The following is a 19208-nucleotide window of genomic DNA, read 5'->3' on the forward strand; positions in this document are numbered from 1 at the left end:
GTGTGACAGCCACACATCCAGCAGGGCTGGGCACAGGCTTCCCTTTGACTCTGAGCCACCCTGTCATATATATTTGAAACAAGACTTTAGATCAAATGGGGCTGCTGAGAGGGGGAAAAGATCAAGGAATGAAGGCACAGGGTTGTAATGATCAGTTGGCAGAGCAGGAAGGGGCTGCATGTGGCTTGGGTCACCACGGAAGCCTTGAGGGGCTAGGCCATGTGCCCGAGGACTAACTGTGCTGGTGTGTTTTTAGATATTTGGCTTCTTGGCGACTGCGGTATATGCAGTGAACACATTCCTGGCAGTGCAGAAATGGAGAGTCAGCGTCCGCCAGCAAAGCACCAATGACTACATCCGAGCCCGCACGGAGTCCAGGGATGTGGACAGTCGCCCGGAGATCCAGCGCCTGGACACGTGAGGACCTGCCTGGATCCTCCTCCCTCCCGTCCTCGTACCTGTCTCTCAGTCAAGTTTTCTTTCCTTTGTCGTGTCAGATTTCCATGTGATTCAGTTGAATTTTGTCCTCTTTGGTAAAAGTTCATTTTGGGAAAGGAATTCCCGAGTGTCCCAGTGGGCGGGTCCGCGGTGGAGTCGGGAGGCCCACGTTCCTCGGCGTTTGGGGCTGTGGAGCAGCCGGCGTCACTGCCCAGGTCCACTTGAGGTCTTACCTGCCCTGAAGCACAGGCTTACTTTGACTCTGAGCCACCTTGTCATGTGTATTTGTAACAAGACTTTGGATTAAATGGGGCTGCTAAGAGGGGGGAAATACGAAGGAATGAAGGGACAGCATTGGAACGGTCAGTCGGCAGTGGTTCTCAGGCAGCCTTAGGCACCACCTGCTCCAAGTCAGTGTTGAGTCTGCGTGCTGGGATCCAGCCTACTCCTCGTCTTCCGTGCCAGGGCCCCCAGGCAGCCAGCACCAGCCCAAAGGCCACAGGGCTGGGGAAAGCTGATGTCCTGTGAGGATGGCTCCCAGGGACCTCTGACTCAAGGAAGGGTGACCTTTTGTTTCCTACTCTGCTGAGAAATCACTTGATTCTTCCTCAAATGAATCACCTTCCTGAACCCCAGATTCTTCTCCAGGAATATGGGGACCATCTTGTTATGGGGACTATCTTGTTTTCCAGTTTCCTGCCTACCCTAAATACTTTGAGGCTGAATTGCAGATTTTCAGTCATTTTACCTTCTCAGGTAAAAGCCATGAAAGAAACAAACCTATTCCACCGGCCACAGCACTTGCCCATTTGCTGGCTTCATGAACCGCAGGTGGGAGGTATGTGTTTGAGTTAAAAAACAGCATGCATACATGCGCGCACACACACGCACACACACACCCCTCTATTTTAGGGATGTGTGCTAATTTTCTAAATGCCTGCAAAGAGTTCTAAAATGATTCTGAGCAGATTCGTCTAGGATTTGAAAATACTTGAATTTGCACCAGAACACACCCTTCCACCCATGTTTCAGAAGGCACTAATTGTCGCTTTGGGCGCCTCAGTGTCATAACTATAGACATCATTTTTGGGAGTTGTTGGGGGGAAAAATCCTAGCTACTTAAGGTTTCTGATTGATTCTGGATAAAGTGAAGATTATTGTATGTGGTGAATGAGTTCAGTGAGTCCCCATGATGCAGTAGTTTTTTAAAAAAATTAGAGATTAATTATATCTTTTATGGAAAAAAGTTGTTTTAGTTTGTCAGGTTTTCCCTCTTTGAACTGTTTTTAATGTTTACAAACCTCACTTTAGCTCTAACATTTTGTGTTTAGCCCTCACCAAAAAGCACTTATTGTGGCAGGAAGATTTTGCAGTAATGTGGAGAAATCCCCAAGATCAAGTGCTGACAAATGTTGACAGCTTTAGCAGCGTACTGTGTAATAAATAACTCTGAGGGGGCGGCGGGGGGTCTGTGCAAGAAAGCGTCCCCTTATGCACATGTGGCGTCTCATTCCCCAGAAAAGGACAGCATCTGATCTCACAGTGTTGATCAGGCAACACTGCTGGGCTGGGGGTCGGAGTTGGGGTTAGTTCCCTGCACGAACACCTTCAGTACGATCTGAGTTCGGAGCAGTGGCCCAGGCTATGTGGCTGAGCACCATGTCTGCCTCAGGGACTGACCTGCTAGCCTGTGCTCCCACAGAGAGGGCAGCCAGGCCAGCTCACAGCTGGGTGTGCTGCCTGGCAGGTCTGTTGAGTGTGTTTGTAAAGTCAAAATTGGGCTTACTTGCCTTAGAGAGTTCCTTTTAAAATAGGGCCACAAAGGCTCAGCCTTGCATTAAATGGGGCCCACTCTGAAGGACCACCCTGAGCTTTATCAGAAATCTCCTGCTGGGAATCATGTTACTTGGCCCCCAAAAAAGGCCACCTTTGAAGTGAGATTGAAAACGAGAGCATCATTCAGGTGTGCTTGTTGCTCAAGTTTTCCCAGGTCACTTCAGTAAAACCACTTGATCATCTGGTGAAGGGGGGGGCAGGTGGTCGGCCTCCTGAGGATATGTTGTCAGCTGCAAGAAATAGTTCTGAAGTCACTGAAACTAAATGCAGATGAATGACCAAAAAGGATGACACGCCAGAGAGTGACTTAGGAGTTAATTTGCATCTTCGTGATAGACTCTTCAGAATTATTTATGTCCCTGTAACTATTTAATATCCTTTGTGCCATGAGGCTCCTCGGTGGTTTTGTAAATGTTCTCCTTGTATTTAATTAACTCCCACTAGAACCGGAAGTAGTGCCATGGACACTTTCTAGTTGATGTAATGTGTGGTTGCACATCTCATCATGTATAGACCGCATGGTGATGAAAGTTCTAGAGGGAATAGGGTTGTCCACAGTGAATGTGAAGACGCCTATATTTTTCTTATATTGCCTCTGTATGCAAACAGAAGACAATCTATATCTGGGGGCCTTAAAATGACCTCTTGGCAAATTGAAGGAAGCGTTTTTGCATTTAATAGTTTCAATAGGGACCAGTATCAGTTTGGTTTGGGGCATTTGAAGGCTGAGCGACCTTAGTTTTTCTCAGTGTTCTGGTGGGACGATATTGGTTTTCACATTTAAAGCAAAACTTGAAGAAACTGCAGTTGCTGTGTGCATTTGGATTTTTTCCTGGACACTGTACAGCTGAAACCCTCAAGCATTTGGTGGAACCTCTGGTGGTTTTAGATGGATGCAAACACTGACGTCCTCAGAGAAGGTTTATTTTGGCACTAATTGGGTGGATTTGGTATTTTTTCCCTCTGATTCTCTTTGATATCCTTCTTTCACACTGCTGAAGGCATGGGAGGGAAATATGTTTTCCCTGTCTTAAAGAGGGATTACAGTCATGAAAGGCAGGAGATACTCGTTGGCCCCACATAAAGCTGGGAAGAGCAGACGCAGTTACAGATTAAAATCTCGTCAGAGAAGTTTGATTTGAAGTAAACAGCCATCTGAGGGAGGTGACTTTTGTCTACAGAAAAAGCAAGAATGTGGCAGCCTGCACAGCCCCAATACACATCTTCCTTGGCAACGTGAGCTGAAGCCAGCATGAGCAGGGCCGGCCCAGCTCTGAGGGCTTGGCCCTGGGAAGCCGGCGGCACCCCCAGCCCTTCGGGCCCTATTACTGTCCACTGGCAGGAAGGCTCATGCCTGTGGGCAGCCAGGGAATGTGTCTGACCTCCACCCTATGTCAGGTGCTTCTGGGAGAGCTTCGTGACTCAGTTGAAAACATTTTGACTCTCTTCAAGTTTGCAGTTTCATCTGTGGTTCTGGGGAAGCTGTCCTAGTGAGTCAGCCTTGGGTTAAGCCTGAGGAGACCAAGCTGCAACACCTTTGTGCACTCATGTACGTGAATTCTTGCTTGCAGTGAATGAGCCCTGAACAACCCTAGTGTGTGTCATGTCCTGCCTGTGGCCCAGGCGTACCTTTTCTTGTAGATTCACATGAGAAACCCCTCACCCATCCATGTGCTCTGAGAGGTGGACTGAGGTCTAATCCCTCTCTGTGCCAGATTTTCTGTGGGTTGGTCTGAGCACCTAGGAGATAAATAGAGCATGGAGACACCTGAACAATTTAGTGATTCTGCAAGGCAGTGATGATTTAAGGGTTCCTATTGTCTCATCTGTGTTCAAAACAAAACAATCATGAAGTCTTTGTGCCACTGCCTGACTGTCGTTTTCTCCAGATCTTGTTTACAGAGAAATAATGACGTTAAACAGGTATCAGAAAGGGGAAAAAGTTTCTAGGCCAAGAGCTGCTGTTGGATTCTCTTGAGCAGAATAACAAGTTGCTTCCTGCTCCAGGGACCGCCATTATTAGCTTGTGAAGTCTCTAGGTGCCTTGTTATTTCCTAGTGAAGTTGCAGAATCCAGGGTTTTTTCCAGGTTTGTCTTATTTTATCAGCACCCATGTCCAGGCCCAACAGCTTGGTAGGCTGGTGAGGTCCACACACGGCCAGGTCTGGGAGATGAGGGAGGAAGCAGTGGCCTGGAACGCCCCATGTGTCTGCTATCAGCACTAGACAGCTCAGGCTGTCTTGGAAACGTGTACTTGATTAACTGCCTTCCTGTCCTCTTGTCTTTGAAAGCTGTCTTGTGTTCCACAGTGAGCTTGAGGGCAAGAGTGGGATGCTGGGGACAGGTCTTCCCCGTGCTGTGGGTGAGCTCCTGGCATCTGGCTCAGGAACATGTGGGTCCAGCAGGTGACTCTGAAGCTGGCTTGGCTGCCGTCTCAGACAGGATGCAGGCCTGAAACCCTCAGCTTTCAGCTTTGTAAACTTCCCTGGCGCTTTATAGAATCTTGTGTTTCTTCTCTTCTCAGCAGATATCATTCAAATCACAAGAACTGTCTGGTTGAGAGTAATTTAAAATATTTGACCTTTTATGTTTCTTTTATTTAGAAACTGTGAGAGAAAATACCGTCAATATCTGTTAGGTCTAGAAAAATTTTCTTCTGAAAGTGAATATTCTGTTTAATTCTTCATGCAAGTGAGTAGCATTTGTACATTCTTCAGCTTGAAGCGGAGTGGATCCTATTGTATTTTCCCTTCTTTTGTCTGGAATGTATTCTTTTTCCATTTGGATACAGTTTTTCAACCTTTGGGATTCTTTTTTTCCTTTCTAGTTTTTCCTACTCCACAAACGTTAACAGTAAGGAAAAAATCACCCACAAACCCGCTGAGTTTGAATCACTGGCAACTTGCCTAGAAAAGTTCAGATGATGGGTCCTTGAATGGTGTTATCTATTTCATAGGGTAAGTTTGTTGTCTATGTTTGTTTTTTTATGCTGAGGCTTTAATTCGGGTGACTTGCCATCTAGACACCTGGGGTGGCGTGTTTTCTTTGGGATACATAATACACAAAGGCCAGGGAGCCTTTGGCTTGGACCCCAGGGAGCTATTGGAACTTTTAAAGTTTGAGTTTAGGAATAAGAACATATCTCAGACCACCTTAGTCAGCTTTGCTGATGGGATTTAGGGCCAGGTCAGAGTTTCTTTTCATAACTGCCTGAAAAGAGAGATGGTGTGAAACAAGATTCTGATAATGGTTTGTGTGAGATTTGATCATAGTCTAAAACTATCATGTCTGAGTTGCCTTAGGATGACAGTGCTGACACCCAGTAGGAAGTATCCCATTTTTATCAGGAAAGTCAGTCGTGTAGGGATGGTGAGGAGACAAGGGGAGAGGAGGGAGACCTGGTGCCCTTGCACCAGGGTGAGGCCTGACTCACGCTGCTTCCCCCCACAGGCCCTGCTTTGCTTGCCTGCTTTTTCCAGAATCGATTTTGCAAGTTTCAAGACTCTGTTCGCCTCTTTGCAGAAGTGAGGAAGGCAAATACTCAGGGTTTGAAGGGAGACTTGGCCGGCTCGAGGGCTGGCAGATGTGAGGGCAGGACACCTGGGATGGACTCGTAGGCTGGCCCAGGCCCAAAGGGGGCTGCCTGTTCCCAACTCTTTCATTCTGTAACCCATTTTAAAATGAGTTTTTGAATCTTGCCTCAAATTGACCTACTTGGATAAAATCAGTGCTGTTCCTAACTTGATTTTGTTTGACGTGGTTCCCTCTAAGAGAATGGTAGGAATTGAAACTATTTGTATATGTTGAAATTTGTAGGGGTTCAGGAACCCATGGCAGAAACACTAAACTATTTATTTACAAGTATGACTATTTTTTTTTTCAAAGTAGGCAATTCTTTGTATATTTTAAGGCAAATAATCACTTCACCTCTGGTGCCTTCCATGCGTCACATAAGCACTCTTGTCAATCATGGAATTGGAAAAAAAGATGTACATTTAGTTAAACAAGATAACACTATTTTTGTAGCATGATTTTAGATTGTGTCCTTTTAATATTGTTTTCAACAATGGTAGTTTTGAGGTTTTGGCCATTTTCTCTTTACACTTCATATGTATTTTAAAGAAGAAAAAAAACAACAACAAAATTCCCTGGCTATTCCTCTTTCCTCTCTGCTGCTGCTTCTCCCACATCTTGTTCCTGCTTATTTAAATAGTCTGAGAGTAAGAGTATATTTCTGTGAAATAATTATAAGTCAGTATAATTGCATTTGGCATTTTTTAACCACTTGGTCAGTTTGGAGCCACTGCTCACCTCAAACAGTACAAAGAAAGTGGTTCCATATTTTACAAACAAAAGAGTAGCATCAGAGCCCTGACCTCCTGTCTTTGGGTGTAAAATGGTGAGAGGCCGGTGTCCAGTTCCTTCCCCTTTGGTTTGGGCTGGTGAACTGAGCCCAAGCGTATTCTCTGGCCCCGGCCCCTTCCAGAATCAGTGCGGGTGTCCTGCAGAGGCGCGGCCTTGCTGCCGCTGCAGAGTGGGAAGCTTCCCGGGGGACCTCACCCGGCTCTGGGGCTCTCACCTTCCACTCGGATCTCAGATTGGTTCGTTGTGGATGCTCTGGCTAGGCTCGGCGGCCTTTCCCAGGCTTCAGGCCTGAACAAAACAGGCTGTTTGCTGTGAGGAGCTAGATGACACCAAGACACAGACACATACTCTTTACCGGCTCCTTTTGCCTCTCCTTCCTGCAGGACGTGAGTTATGTCTGGTTCCAAAACCCTTGAGTAAACTAGCTGAGCCATTGCAAATGAAGGTACGGATGGATTGAAACATAAAATTGTAGCTTTTGGTGTCCTTCTGAAGGGTCAGAATATGTAATTATTTGATAACCAAGGAAGTCAAGTCAGATGGCTAAGTAGTAACTTTCCAATATGATTTCTCCGTGGTACTTCACCTGGTGGCACTTTTGGGGGGGGCAATGTTAACAACGATCACATTTTACTTGTCAAGTCTCTTTCATTTCGGCAGTTTAAAGACACAACTGTGGGCTTTCTGAGGCGATGCCCATTGGGCAAACTTAGGTTTATATGTTTGGTTTTTCAGCTGACGTGGAAGCCCTGGGTGGGCGCCCCCTGGCTGGTCTGGCTTTCGGGTTCAAGTCTGTATGTCTGGAGTGGGTCGGGGCCCCAAAGCTTTGCTGCTATTGATTTGTCCCCGACAGCAGGCAAAGACTCACATTGCCCTCAATTTTCCGCCTTTCATTTGAAGGACCAATTTTTCATGGTACTTGTCTTGATCTTTTTCATAGTGTTCAAATCTGTATTTTTGTATGTAGAGGGAAATAATTTTCTCAACACTAATCGTTAATAACTATTGTATTAAATTGTCATGAAGGAACTCTTGTTTAATAAATGGACGTGTAAGGATGTCGTTGTCTCTCCTCACTCTGACTGGCCTCCTCTGCCCCTTAAAGGTTACGGATCCAGTTCTTGAAACAGGGCTGCTGTGTGGAGGTTGAACAGAGCCACGATCCTCAGGGTGGAACAAGGCCTCTGTGACACCAGCTTTGCCGCTTTGCCAGGGCTTACAAGGTGGAATGTAAATTCCACCAGGGGCCTCTCCACTCCTGCACACCCAGCTTTCTTACGCATTTTCAGTACATGTGGTGTGTGACAGTTTGGGTGGAATGTCTTGTCTTTTCCCATCAGCCTGGATAAGAATGCGGACCCAGGTCCTCCAGGGCTGCAGTTCTCTGGGCTGTTATGCAACCAGCTTCCAAACCAGGAGAGCCCCAGGCTTCCGGCTGCCTGAGGGTGCCGTGAGACACTATCCTGATGTGTAAGTGAGAGGGCCCTGGGCCAGTTACCCGACCTTTGTCTCAGTTTCTTTGTTTGTAAAACAGGGTAGTGTGAGAACTAGAGCAGGGGTCCCCATCCCCTGGGCAGTGGACTGGTACCATGGGACCTGTTAGGAGCCAGGCTGCACAGCAGGAGGTGAGTGGCAAGCAACAGCATTACCGCCTGAGCTCCGCCTCCTGTCAGATTGGCATTGGGATTAGGTTCTCATAGGAACGCAAATCCTATTGTAAACTGTGCATGCTACGGATCTAGCACACAGGTGCTCCTTATGAGAATCTAATGCCTGATGATCTGAGATAGAACAGTTTCATCCTGAAACCATCCCCTCCCACCCTCACCCCAACCCACCCCCAACCCCCAGTCCATGGAAAAACTGTCTTCCACGAAACTGGTCCCTGGTGCCAAAAAGGTTAGGGACCACTGAAATAAAGGATTAAATGGTAGTCAGATTTCATGTGTATTTTTGCTAAAACTGAAAGCTGTCAGGATCCACATTGGCATTACCAGTTTGTACTGAAGCCTGACACAATACCCAACAGTATTGCTCTGGTTTTTTCAAACACACACTCCAAGCAAGTGGTCAGTCTGGCTTAATTCATTATGGCTTTTTTTCAGGGTAGGAGATTCACATGCAAGAGAATAAGGCTACAAATGCTCCAAACATGGGTCCAGAACTCTGGCTCTTTTGTGAGGCCTAGAGTCACAGAAAATGCCATCTTTTAAGAAGCTGCTTTTGCATAAAAAAAATATAAAAAGTTACAAAATTCCATCAAAGACAGATACACAGTATAAATCGTTGGGTGAACACAGAAGGCTGGTCTCATCTCCCGCAGTGGCCCATAGACCTGCCCTGGGGTCTGGAAGTTCACTGTCCTGAGGGTCCAGGAACTCCTGCCTGCTGGCTGGGCTCTAGGGAGAAGGGGGGTTTGGCTGGGCCCGCCCAGCTCCCCGTGACACTGTCACTGTGATGCCACTGTTGTACCCTTTGTCTTCTGGACCAGTCAGTCTATGAGCTCTTCTTTGAAACAGTCTTAGACCCAGAATGGTCATCTCACCCCCAGAAGACATGGTTTCCAAGGGTGGGAGGTGTCAGTTACGGGTGCCAAGCCCCACTTCCTGGGCGACAAGGCAAAGGTCAATTTCTCCCTGCTTCAAGAAAGAAGAGGGAACTGGTGCTCCTTGAACCAAAGATTCTTGGAAGGGTCATTGTCACCAAAGTGCCTGGCATGGGCAGGAGCATCAAGTGCAGACAAACCCACCAGGGCCTGGTGGGGCAGCCCTGTCACGGTTTCTGTCTTTGTTCCTGTTAGTGAAAGAGAAGACCCCCGACCCCCGCCACCTAGCAGCATGGAACACCTGCTGCCCAGATACAGACAAGGCTCTGCTTTGTCTCCTTGTGCTGGTTTTTGGCAGAGAGGTTAAAGGGCTGAAGGCCTGTGGGACAGAAATGGGGAGAAGGGGTGGGATACCCAAGATGCCCTCACACGCAGCATGGTCAACAGTGCTGAGCTGAGGGGCAAGCCTGGTAGGCTGGGCTCAGGCAGAACCTGAGGCTGTAGGGGGCCTGCTGTATCCGCAGCCCCCTCTGCAACTCAGAAGTCCAGGCCTCCCCTCCAACGCCAGCGTCCCCTGTGAGGCACAGGGGTGGAGGCCTGTGTGGCTCAGGTTGCCAGGGCGCCCGCCAGGCCTTCAGTCAGAGTCCGAGTCGGAATTCTCTTCTGAAAGGAAAGCAGAGAGGATGCTTGGCAGGAGGCTCAGGGCAGCGGTGCCTGGGAACGGTCTCTGGGGAAGCACAGCTGGGTTGCTGGCAGGAGCCTGGATGCAGGCCTCCCGCAGCTGACCTTACCGTTCCCAGTGATCGCTGGCATCAGGGCAGGCCGTGGGCCTGAGGCCCTCCACAGGCAGCAGCCACTTTCTCTCTCTCTCTCTTTTTTTTTTTTTTGGTTGTTTTTTGTTTTTGCGACAGAGTCTTGCTCATCACCCAGGCTGGAATGCAATGGCGGGATCTCGACTCACTGCAACTTCTGCCCTCCTGGGTTCAAGCAATTCTCCTGCCTCAGCCTCCCAAGTAGCTGGGATTATAAGCGTGTGCCACCATACCTGGCTAATTTTTGTATTTTTAGTAGAGATGGGCTTTCACCAGGCTGGTCTTGAACTCCTGATCTCAGGTGATCTACCCGCCTCAGCCTCCCAAAGTGCTGGGGTAACAGGCGTGAGCCACCGCGCCCAGCCACAGAAGCCACCTGCACCTCCAGGGTGTGGGTGTGGGTGCGGGTGGGGGTGTTTCCACCCCAAGACTGAAGCCCAGGTGCCCCTTCCTCAGGCCCAGCCCCTCTGGAGTCTCCCTGGGCTGTTCTCAGCTTGGTGGGTCAGGGCTGTACCTCTGCATCCCAGCTCTACCCCCACCCCCAGGTTCAGCAGGACAAGGTGAGGACAGCTATTTTCTTGTCCCCCAAACTAAAATATACTGGAAAATCAGCAAGCCTCTTTTTAGCCATTTTATATCTTCAATCCCCCTCCCCCAATCCTTGTTTAATATTGTAATCAGAAACAATTTTATAATGGTAAGGGCCTGCCTATGAGGTGTGCCTCGAGGGTTCCTGAAATCCCAATTCTGTCTCAGAGTTCTGTAGAGCCTTCTGGAACCACCACCCCAGAAGGAAAAGCACGAGTCATTAACCCCCCACCCCGCCCCAGTGCTGGTTGCTACTTCCTCATGCTCATCCCCTCCCTGGCCAGCCTCTGTCTCTCAGAACCCCAGTCAGTCCCCATGAGCTGTTGCTGGCTCATGGCAGGGCTCAGGGCTGGGGCGTGGGCAGCCTAGTCCCTAAACCCCAGCTCTGTCCCTCACTCCTGTTCCTGGGCTGCACTCCTCAGATTTCGTGGGTTTTGCTATATTCAATTTTTTCCCCCCCGAGGTGGAGTCTTGCTCTGTCGCCCAGGCTGGAGTGCAGTGTCGTGATCTCAGGTCACTGCAACCTCTGCCTCCCAAAATTAGGTGATTCTCCTGCCTCAGCCTCCCAAATAGCTGGGATTACAGGCGGGCGCCACCATGCCTGGCTAATTTTTGTATTTTTAGTAGAGATGGGGTTTCATCATGTTGGCCAGGCTGGTCTCAAACTCCTGACCTCAAGTGATTCACCCGTCTCGGCCTCCCAAAGTGCTGAGAATACAGGCGTGAGCCACTGTGCCTGGCCGCTATATTCAATTCTAACATATAAGTTAGGAATAATTTTACAGCAAAATAATTGTTACATATGTGAAACTCTCCAAATAGTAAAAACAAAACAAAACAAAACACCCGTTTCCACTGACGTTTACTAATTGTTCCCTGGGCTGGTTGTCTGGGATCACTTGCTGCGGGCAACTGGGAGCAGGTTGCAGAGCCTGAGGAAACCGTCTGGGAGCTCTAACCTAATATTTGCCAAGGGATGGGATGGGATGAATGGCATTCATTTTCAGCAGAAGGACGGTTTCTGGGATTCACAAATCCCCATGGCCCCAGCACCTGGCTGTTAGGAAACTAGTGACTCCTAAGCCTAACCTATTGGTCTTGCCTAGGGAAGATGCCAACCACAGGGTGGGGCCTACAGGCCCTTCCAGAGCTGCCCTTGTCTGCCTGCCCAGCCACAGGCACTGCCAGCACAGGGGCACGTCTGCCTGGTCCAGAGAAGCATCTCCCTGGGCAGAAGCGCCTGCTCTCTCTGCTCTCAGCCTTCTTCCCTGTACCGGCCTGGTCTCTTCTGCCTGCACACTCCTCTACTGCCATCCGTCAGGACCCAGCTCTAGCGTCCCCTCCAGAGCCTCGGGCTGGCTGGCACTCAGCGTGGGCCTGCTTTCAGCTACTGTATCCCTCCCTCTATCGACTCCTGTTTTACTGTTGTCATTGCTGCCCCATCTGGCCCCTCCCCTGGTACGGGACACATCATGTGTCCCTTGCCACGGTTTCTGGGTCTGACTCCTCTCTGGGCTCTGAGCACCCCAGGACAGGCCTGGATGGGTAAGACAGCAGAGCAGAGGGGCTGGGTTTGGGGGGTGGCCACTCTGGATCCCAGGTGGACAGGTGCCCTGAGAGTGACTGGCTGCCCGGGGGGCTCATCCAGGGAGACTTGCCGGCCTGGCCCAAGGCTCAGCCGTGCCCACTGCTTGCCCTTCCCAGAAAGGCGGGGTGAGGGGGCACTAGGGGAATGGGACTGGCTTTGGATCAGTGCTGCATGAGGGTAGGTGAGAATGGGCTGTGAAAACACTTCCTGCCATGGGGAGAGAGGAAATGATCCCACCCCAGCCTCAAACTAGCCGGCCATCCCCAAGGGAGGGCAGGCCCCTTTTGCAGCACTGCTGGGGTGATCAGGGCAGCCGCTCACCTTCTGTCTTGTGGGCTGTGGTCTCATCTGCAGAGTCCCCTTGTTTGAGGAATTTGGCCACGTCGTTAAAAATCAGGTAGAAATCAATTGCAAACACGATGGTAGCAAAGAAGCCAAACACCTGTGGACAGGGTGGATGGGACACATCACAGGGCTGACTCCCTGCTCCGGGAGGCTGCTGCTCCAGCCTCGCTGCCCATTTCAGACCTGCTTGGACAAACAGCCCGAGTGACAGGCACAGACCCCTCTGAGTAATGGAAGTGGGAAAATGAGCTGTGAACTTGGTTTGACAAACAGCCTTTCAAAACTCCGGGTAGAGTCAATCTCTAATGAGAGGACTTTGGAATCATCATCGGGACCCACATGAGACCCCAGGGGGGCCCCAGCAGGGAAAGGCTCTGCCCCAGGTCCTACCCTAAATGAGCAGCTAGAGGGGCATCTGCAGTTTCCAGATGGGTGGGGCAGCTGCTCACCCCAGCGGCTTTGGAAGCCCCATCCGAGTACTTGGCGACGGCCGTGATGGAGATGGCAAAGTAGATGAGGGCCGCGGTGACACAGCGCAGGAAGTCCTGGGGAGAGAGGGGCATGCTGCCCTGAGCCCCTGGAGCTGAGCACAGCATGGGGAGGAGGCCTGGTAGTGTGGTCAGGTTCCCAGCCCCAGGCCTAGCACCTGAGGGCTCCTACCCCGTCCTGACCCCACCTACATGCCTAGGCCCTTGTTCCACCCCCTAGGTGCCTCTGCTGCCCTGCCAGCAGCTGACACTGCCCTATCCTGGGTCTGGACAAAAAACTGTGTGGATCAGGCTGCAGCCTGCCTGGCGACGCGGTGGAAGCAGAAGTTGGAAACACCCCCACCTGGCTCGCTTCCCACTCTCCAATGGGGAGATCTGGCTCTGGGCCTCGGCTTTGCCACACTCTTGTGGCCGATCCATTTATGGATCGCAGTTTCTGCTTACCCGTCCCTAAGATGGGGACACAGAGGGTGCAGCCCTCCTGAGGCAGCGGATGCTGGATATGAGGTGAAGAGACAAGGGTTCAAGTCGAGCCTTTGCTGCCCTTTCTCTAGGACACATTTCATTCAGCGAAGTCCACTGGGGTCTCGGCCCTCACAGGTGATAAAACGAGGTCAGGGTTGCCGATGGCTGAGGTCTGGGTAAGCCCTGCAAGTCCTCAGTTAACCTGTCCTGCCCACGTGGAAATGGCTTGAATTGCTGTAGTGGCAGCTCATTCCTGTAGGCCCGGTGGGGAGCACCGGCGCCACCTGGTGGCCAGAGACCCCTCTCCGGGTTCCCTGCCTCACGGACCTGCTCTAGAGGCACCACAGCCCACTTCAGGTCACAGGGCTGCTGAGTAGTGGAGCTGGGATGATCTGAAGCTGGGTCTCTCCGTCCAGTTCTAACCAACTGCAAACTCCAGCACACTAGAGAAAGGATAAGGGCCCAAGTGCACGACTCCGGACTCCTCATCTGGCCACTTGGTGCAGGGCACCCCTCCCTCCTGGGGCCCCTGTCCTCACCATCATGGGCCAGCACAAGCCCTGCCACTTGTCATTCAGCTGCATGGCATCAGCAAAGAGGAAGTACAAGGCCAGCAGGAACTCCAGCAGAGGCGCTGTGAGGAAGGCAGATGCTGAGGATGCCACATAGCAGATAAAAGTGATGAATGAGAGACCCTGCGGGGAAGGAGTTTAAGGTGAAGTCAGAGCCTTTTCATGCTCCTTGTCCAGTGCTCCTCTGAGCCAGGCCCTGTGGTCAGGATAGAGGAGGCTCCAGCAGGGGAAGCCAGCTGCTCACAGTCCTGCAGCTGGGAAGTGGCAGAGCCAGATTAGAATCCCAGGCCAAGCACAGTGGCTCACACCTGTAATCCCTGCACTTTGAGAGGCCGAGGCAGGTGGATTGCTTGAGCCCAGAAATTTGACCCCAGCTTGGGCAACATGGCAAAACCCCATCTCAGCAAAATATACAAAAATTAGCCAGGCGTGGTGGTGTGTGCCTGAAATCCCAGCTACTCAGGAGGCTGAGGTGGGAGGATCACCTGAGCCCGGGGAGGTTGAGGCTGCAGTGAGCTGTGATCAGGCCACTGCACTCCATCCTGGGTGAGGGAGTGAGAGACCCTCTCCGCACCCACCCCTACAAAAAAAACCCCAGCATGGCCCAGGCCCACACCTATGCTGCCTCCCAGTCCTGGGCATGGCCCTGAGTCCTCACCTCACCCCACCCCAGCTCCCTACCAGAACCTAGTCAGAAAGCCCCAGCCTCCCAAGCACATCCACTCCACTCAGTGCCCTGCGGAGGGAAATCAAAGCGAGGCAGGAACCAGTTTCCAAAAAGTAACACCCAACACCAGAGACGTGCGCTCGTCACTGAATGTAAATTTCACCTTGAAAACAAAAAACAAATCTTGAACCTTAATGATACGTGTGCTGAAGTGTTCAGAGTTTAAATGTCCTGATGTCTGCAATTTATTTTGTGTTAAAAGATAAAATGGATTGATGGACAGATAGATAAAGCAAAAAAATCTTTCAGCGTTTTAATGTATTTGCAAATTTTCATAATAATAAGAAAGGAACATCTAACAGGGAGTGCGTTGACACTGACATCTCAGGCCTTGCTGCTTTATTCATACAGGGCCAGCTGTGAAAGGTGGGGCCAGCTGTACTTGAACTGTAAGAATCAAAATGTTCACTGCGGTCTTGCCCACAACTCTGTAGGTGGGAAGAGCTGATGCAGGAGGATGTCGAGCCCTGGGCAGTCCTGCAGCCCAGGTGCGCTGCAGAGCAGGCCAAGGTGACCTGTTGGCCAGCCTGGGGCTCCACAGTGCCTGGTGCCTCTGACCCTCACATCCACCCATGAGCACAGCCCCACTTTACAGATGAGAAGACTCTGTCACTTGGCTAATCAGAGGCTACTAGAATTTGAACCCAGGGCTGGCTAACCCCCCAGATAGAGTTATCTTACCTCTGCCCCCGAGATGGAGTCTTGCTCTGTCTCCCAGACTGGAGTGCAGTGGCACGATCTCAGTTCACTGCAACCTCCACCTCCCGGGTTCAAGTGATTGTCCTGCCTCAGCCTTCCCGAGTAACTGGGATTACAGGCGCCTGCCACCACACCCAGCTAATTTTTTAATTTTTAGTAGAGACAGGGTTTCACCATGCTGACCAGGCTGGTCTCGAATTCCTGACCTCAGGTGATCCACCCACCTCAGCCTCCTAAAGTGTTGGGATTACAGGCATGAGCCACCATGCCCGGCCCAGCTAGAGTTCTTAAGCAACTTGGCCCTGTGGTTGTTGGGGAGGCCATCTGTCCCTGGTTTCTGTCACTGTGGCTGCGTTTGAACATGTCTATGGCTGAGTAGCTTCTAGTGGGTGCAGGAGGCCCCATGGGGACACCCAGATGCCCCACAGGAAGCACTGTGGCTGCTTCAGACAAATGAACTGCAGGGATCCCGGGGGTCCCCAGAGCACCCCCATTTGCTCTGCACATGGCCTTGGGTGCAGCTGAGCCCCCTTTGGAAAGATAGACTAAGGTATAGAGAGGGGCTGGGAGGCTGCTAGGGCCTCCCAGGAAGGCCTTCCATGGGACTGACCCAGCCCTGGCCCTCCCCTTCCTGTCTCCTATGCCTGTGCCCCAAAGCCTAATTCTGGGGATTCCCCTCTCAATTCCTGTTTTCTCATCCCGCGATTTCTGGGGCCACTTCCTCTCTCTGTTTCTGTCCATCTCAGCCTCTGCACTTGCTTGGCCTGGGGGTGGCAGTGTGGGGACTAGGGAGGCAGGAGTGCCCTCAGCAGCTCCTGTGAACCCTGAGTGCTGACCGTTCACCCTTCCTTATCCTCCCTGACCTGGATTCCTGACATCTGCTGGGCCCAGGGTAGCCTCTATGCTCCTGCTGGACATATGCCTCCCTCCATAAGGTGGTCCTGGGTGGGGATGGGGGGTGGGTGTTCAAGCCACTCTGGGGACGGTGGATTCGAGGCTTCTCCCTTCAAGTGGCTCCCAGTGGTCTCCAGGGTGGGGCTGGGAGTGTGGGCTCGGAGTGTGGCCTTGGTGTCTCACTTGGGCGTTGGGCAGGTGGCCTCTGGGCTGACCACGGGAGAGGCTGCAGGACCACCTTCTGCCCTCTGCCCTGAGCGACCAGGGAGAGGTCCTGGAGCAGAATCCCCCTTCCTCCTGCCCCCACTCTCCAGGCCGCTCTCACTGGGCCCCTCAGTTTAGCCACCTGTCAAATCAGGCGCCTGAGCGCTCTCATCTGTACAGCGGGGACAAGGGCAGGAAGCGCCAAGTCGCTGGGATCTAAGCAACAAGTGGCCGCCGCCGTGCGCCGCTCTCTCCTCCCGCCTCCCCCTGCCTCCGGCCCGGCCTGTCCCTCCCCATCCCCGGCGGCCCAGCGCCACCCCTACCCCACGGCGGACAGTGCGGGCGCCTCCGGTGTCCAGAGGACAAAGAAGCCCCACCAGCCGGGGTGGGGGAGAGCGCGGAGTAGGAAGGAGCCCGGCCGCGGAGGGGAGGAGGGCGATGAAGTCACCGCGGGGCCGCCTCACCCAGTCCCGGGGGTGGGGGGGTCCCTCCCGCTCCGCACGGGCCCCCGCCCGCTCGGCCCCGCAGGTCGAGGCCCCGGCCCGCCCTACCCGCGCGCAGGAAAGCGGACCCCGCCGCGGCTCGGGAGTCCTGGAGGTCCGAGTTGCCCGAGTCCCCGGGGCCCAGAGAGGGCGGGGGCGCCCGGGTCACATAGCAGGACCCACATCCCCGGGCCCCACCCGCTTCCCACGGTCCCCAGCTCTGGACTTGCGGGGACAGCACCGCGGATGGCCTGGGCTCGGGCCCCGCCCCGCCGTCCAAAGTTTGGGGACCTCGACCCAACTTCGCCAGGCGCCCAAGTAAAGTCGGCCGAGGCGGCGTGGAGAGGGGGGATCGGAGCACGGCGGCCGCCCCCGGACCCCACCCGCGCCCCGACGTCCTCTTCTGAAAGGAGCCGCGCAGTCCCAGCGGGGCGGCCGAGGGTCCCGCCGCACTCACCGACTCGGCCAGCAGGAGGCGGCCTTTGAGAGAGCAGAGGAAAGCCCGCGCCGGCAGCAGGGCGCGGAGCCCGGGGACCGCGGGGCCGGGACGGGAGCCGCCGGCGGGCTCGGGGTCCGGGTCGGGGTCGGGGTCTGGGGGCCACATGGCGGCGGCGGCGGTAGGGCCGGGGCTCGGCCTGGCCCCTCTCTTCTCACGCCCGGAGGGAAGCGGAAACCCGGGCTGTGCGGAAGGAGGGCAGGCGACACTGGCTCGCGCAGGGGCGCATCCCCCGCCGCCCCGCCCCACCCCGCCCCCACCCGCTCCTCCAGCCCGCCCCTCCCCCTCGGACCCCGGCGGCGGGGGATGCTGGGCCTGACCCGCCCGCGCTCCGGCCTGGGGCCTCCGCAGACTCCACCTTCTTCCTCACCCTGGTTCGGGCCGCTGGAGACCTCCCGATCACCGCCCGGGCACCCCTTAGGAGCTCCCACCCGTCTGCCCCTATCCAGAAGGGCTGTCTATACTCTCTGTCTCCGGTCTAACTTCCTGCCCGTGCGCGTGTCTGGGATCCGGGAACCCAGGCGTCTAAACAGCAAAGACCCGGCCGTGAGGTCGGCTCCGCAACCCATACCGCCTCTCTTTCTAGGGGGCCGGAGTTTTCATGCGACTTTCTTGGCCACCCCTCCTGTCCCCGGCCAGCCCCACCCTCCTTCAGGGCCTCTTTGTTTTCTGTTCCAGGCCTTGGTCCTGCACCCGCCTTCGCCAACTCATTCTCGGAGGACTCTCAGACCTGCAAGCGCAGCTCCAGGCACACACATAGACACACACACACACGCGCGCGCGCGCAAACACACACAGGCACGCACATCTGCAGGACTTCCTGACCTGCAGTCCCCCTACCCCAACACATCTCTCTCTCTCTCTCTCACACACACACACACACACACACACTCCACACGCTCATGCATGCACGTCTAGAGAGCGTCTGGAGTTCAGCGTGATCAAGACCCAGCTTCCTGTGCCTCTGCGAAGGGCACTGCCCCCTCCTTTCCTTTCACCCCGCTAGCGGAGACCTGCGGGTTGTCCTTGTCCCTCTTCACCGGCAGTCTGTAACCAAGGTCCTCCCACTTTCACCTCCTGTAACTTTCTCTGATCTCTGTCCACTTCTCACCACCATAGATCCGAAACCATTCCTGCCTGCTCCCCGCTGAACTGCTGTGATGATGTCTTTAAGAGGCCCTTAGGTTTTCTCTCTTGGCAGCTGGGGGAGAGCTTATAGCACAGCACCGCGCACCCTTGACATAACTAACTCCATCTTAAAAAAAGACTTCATTTTATATTTCATAGGGTGCTTTGCCAACAAGGACAAGATGTTTTGTTTAATAAAAAAAAGAAGGTTAGGCTCTGTGGCTCATGCCTGTAATCCCAGCATGTTGGGAGGCTGTGGTGGGCGGATCACGAGGTCAGGAGTTCGAGACCAGCCTGGCCAATATAGTGAAACCCCGTGTCTACTAAAAATACAAAAATTAGCTGGGTGTGGTGGCACGGTGCCTATAATCTCAGCTACTCGGGAGGCTGAGGCACAAGAATCGCTTGAATCCAGGAGGCATAGGTTGCAGTGAGCCAAAATCACACCACTGCACCCCAGCCTGGGCGACAGAGCAAGACTCCGTCTCAAAAAATAAAAAAATAAAATAAAGACTGCATCCAACCAGATAAGGACA

The 19208-nt window shown here is 53.0% G+C and overlaps 2 protein-coding genes across 5 annotated transcripts in view; one reads left to right on the plus strand and one right to left on the minus strand.

Moving 5' to 3' along the window:
* The window catches only part of CMTM4 (CKLF like MARVEL transmembrane domain containing 4), an 86453-nt gene extending 78756 nt beyond the window's left edge, over window positions 1-7697 (plus strand). The window contains 3 exon segments of the mRNA XM_063611801.1: window positions 257-417; window positions 5102-5123; window positions 5125-7697. Coding sequence (XP_063467871.1) covers window positions 257-417; window positions 5102-5123; window positions 5125-5184 — 243 coding nt within the window. The 3' untranslated portion in view covers window positions 5185-7697.
* A 1012-nt stretch (window positions 7698-8709) lies between these two features.
* On the minus strand, window positions 8710-18363 carry CMTM3 (CKLF like MARVEL transmembrane domain containing 3). 4 transcript variants are annotated; one of them, XM_063611802.1, is made up of 6 exons: window positions 18190-18363; window positions 17506-17727; window positions 14010-14165; window positions 12967-13062; window positions 12494-12614; window positions 8710-9847 (listed from the first exon to the last, which is right to left on the minus strand). In XM_063611802.1, exons 2-6 carry the CDS (start codon window positions 17650-17652, stop codon window positions 9819-9821), a joined length of 549 nt encoding a protein of 182 aa, XP_063467872.1. In that variant the 5' UTR covers window positions 17653-17727; window positions 18190-18363; the 3' UTR covers window positions 8710-9818. The 4 variants fall into 4 exon arrangements, 3 of the variants coding, with proteins under 3 accessions (XP_063467872.1, XP_055155390.1, XP_063467873.1); XM_055299415.2 differs by having other exon boundaries at window positions 17915-18215; XR_010114180.1 differs by lacking the exons at window positions 8710-9847; window positions 18190-18363 and adding exons at window positions 11339-11543; window positions 17915-18158 and having other exon boundaries at window positions 12908-13062.
* Window positions 18364-19208: the final 845 nt, after the last annotated feature.

Source organism: Symphalangus syndactylus, chromosome 11 (genome assembly GCF_028878055.3).
Source record: "Symphalangus syndactylus isolate Jambi chromosome 11, NHGRI_mSymSyn1-v2.1_pri, whole genome shotgun sequence".
In the NCBI taxonomy this organism is placed as follows: Eukaryota; Metazoa; Chordata; class Mammalia; order Primates; family Hylobatidae; genus Symphalangus; species Symphalangus syndactylus.

What these genes read in the sequence shown, in the direction of transcription:
- CMTM3 (XM_063611802.1), bottom strand. Translation starts at nt 17,652, where the DNA reads ATGTGGCCCCCAGACCCCGACCCCGACCCGGACCCCGAGCCCGCCGGC. An exon ending in GCTTGTGCTGGCCCATGATG is followed by an intron (nt 13,063 to 14,009) that starts GTGAGGACAGGG and finishes CTCTCTCCCCAG; the next exon opens with GACTTCCTGCGCTGTGTCAC. An exon ending in CACAGCCCACAAGACAGAAG is followed by an intron (nt 9,848 to 12,493) that starts GTGAGCGGCTGC and finishes CTTTCCTTTCAG; the next exon opens with AAGAGAATTCCGACTCGGAC.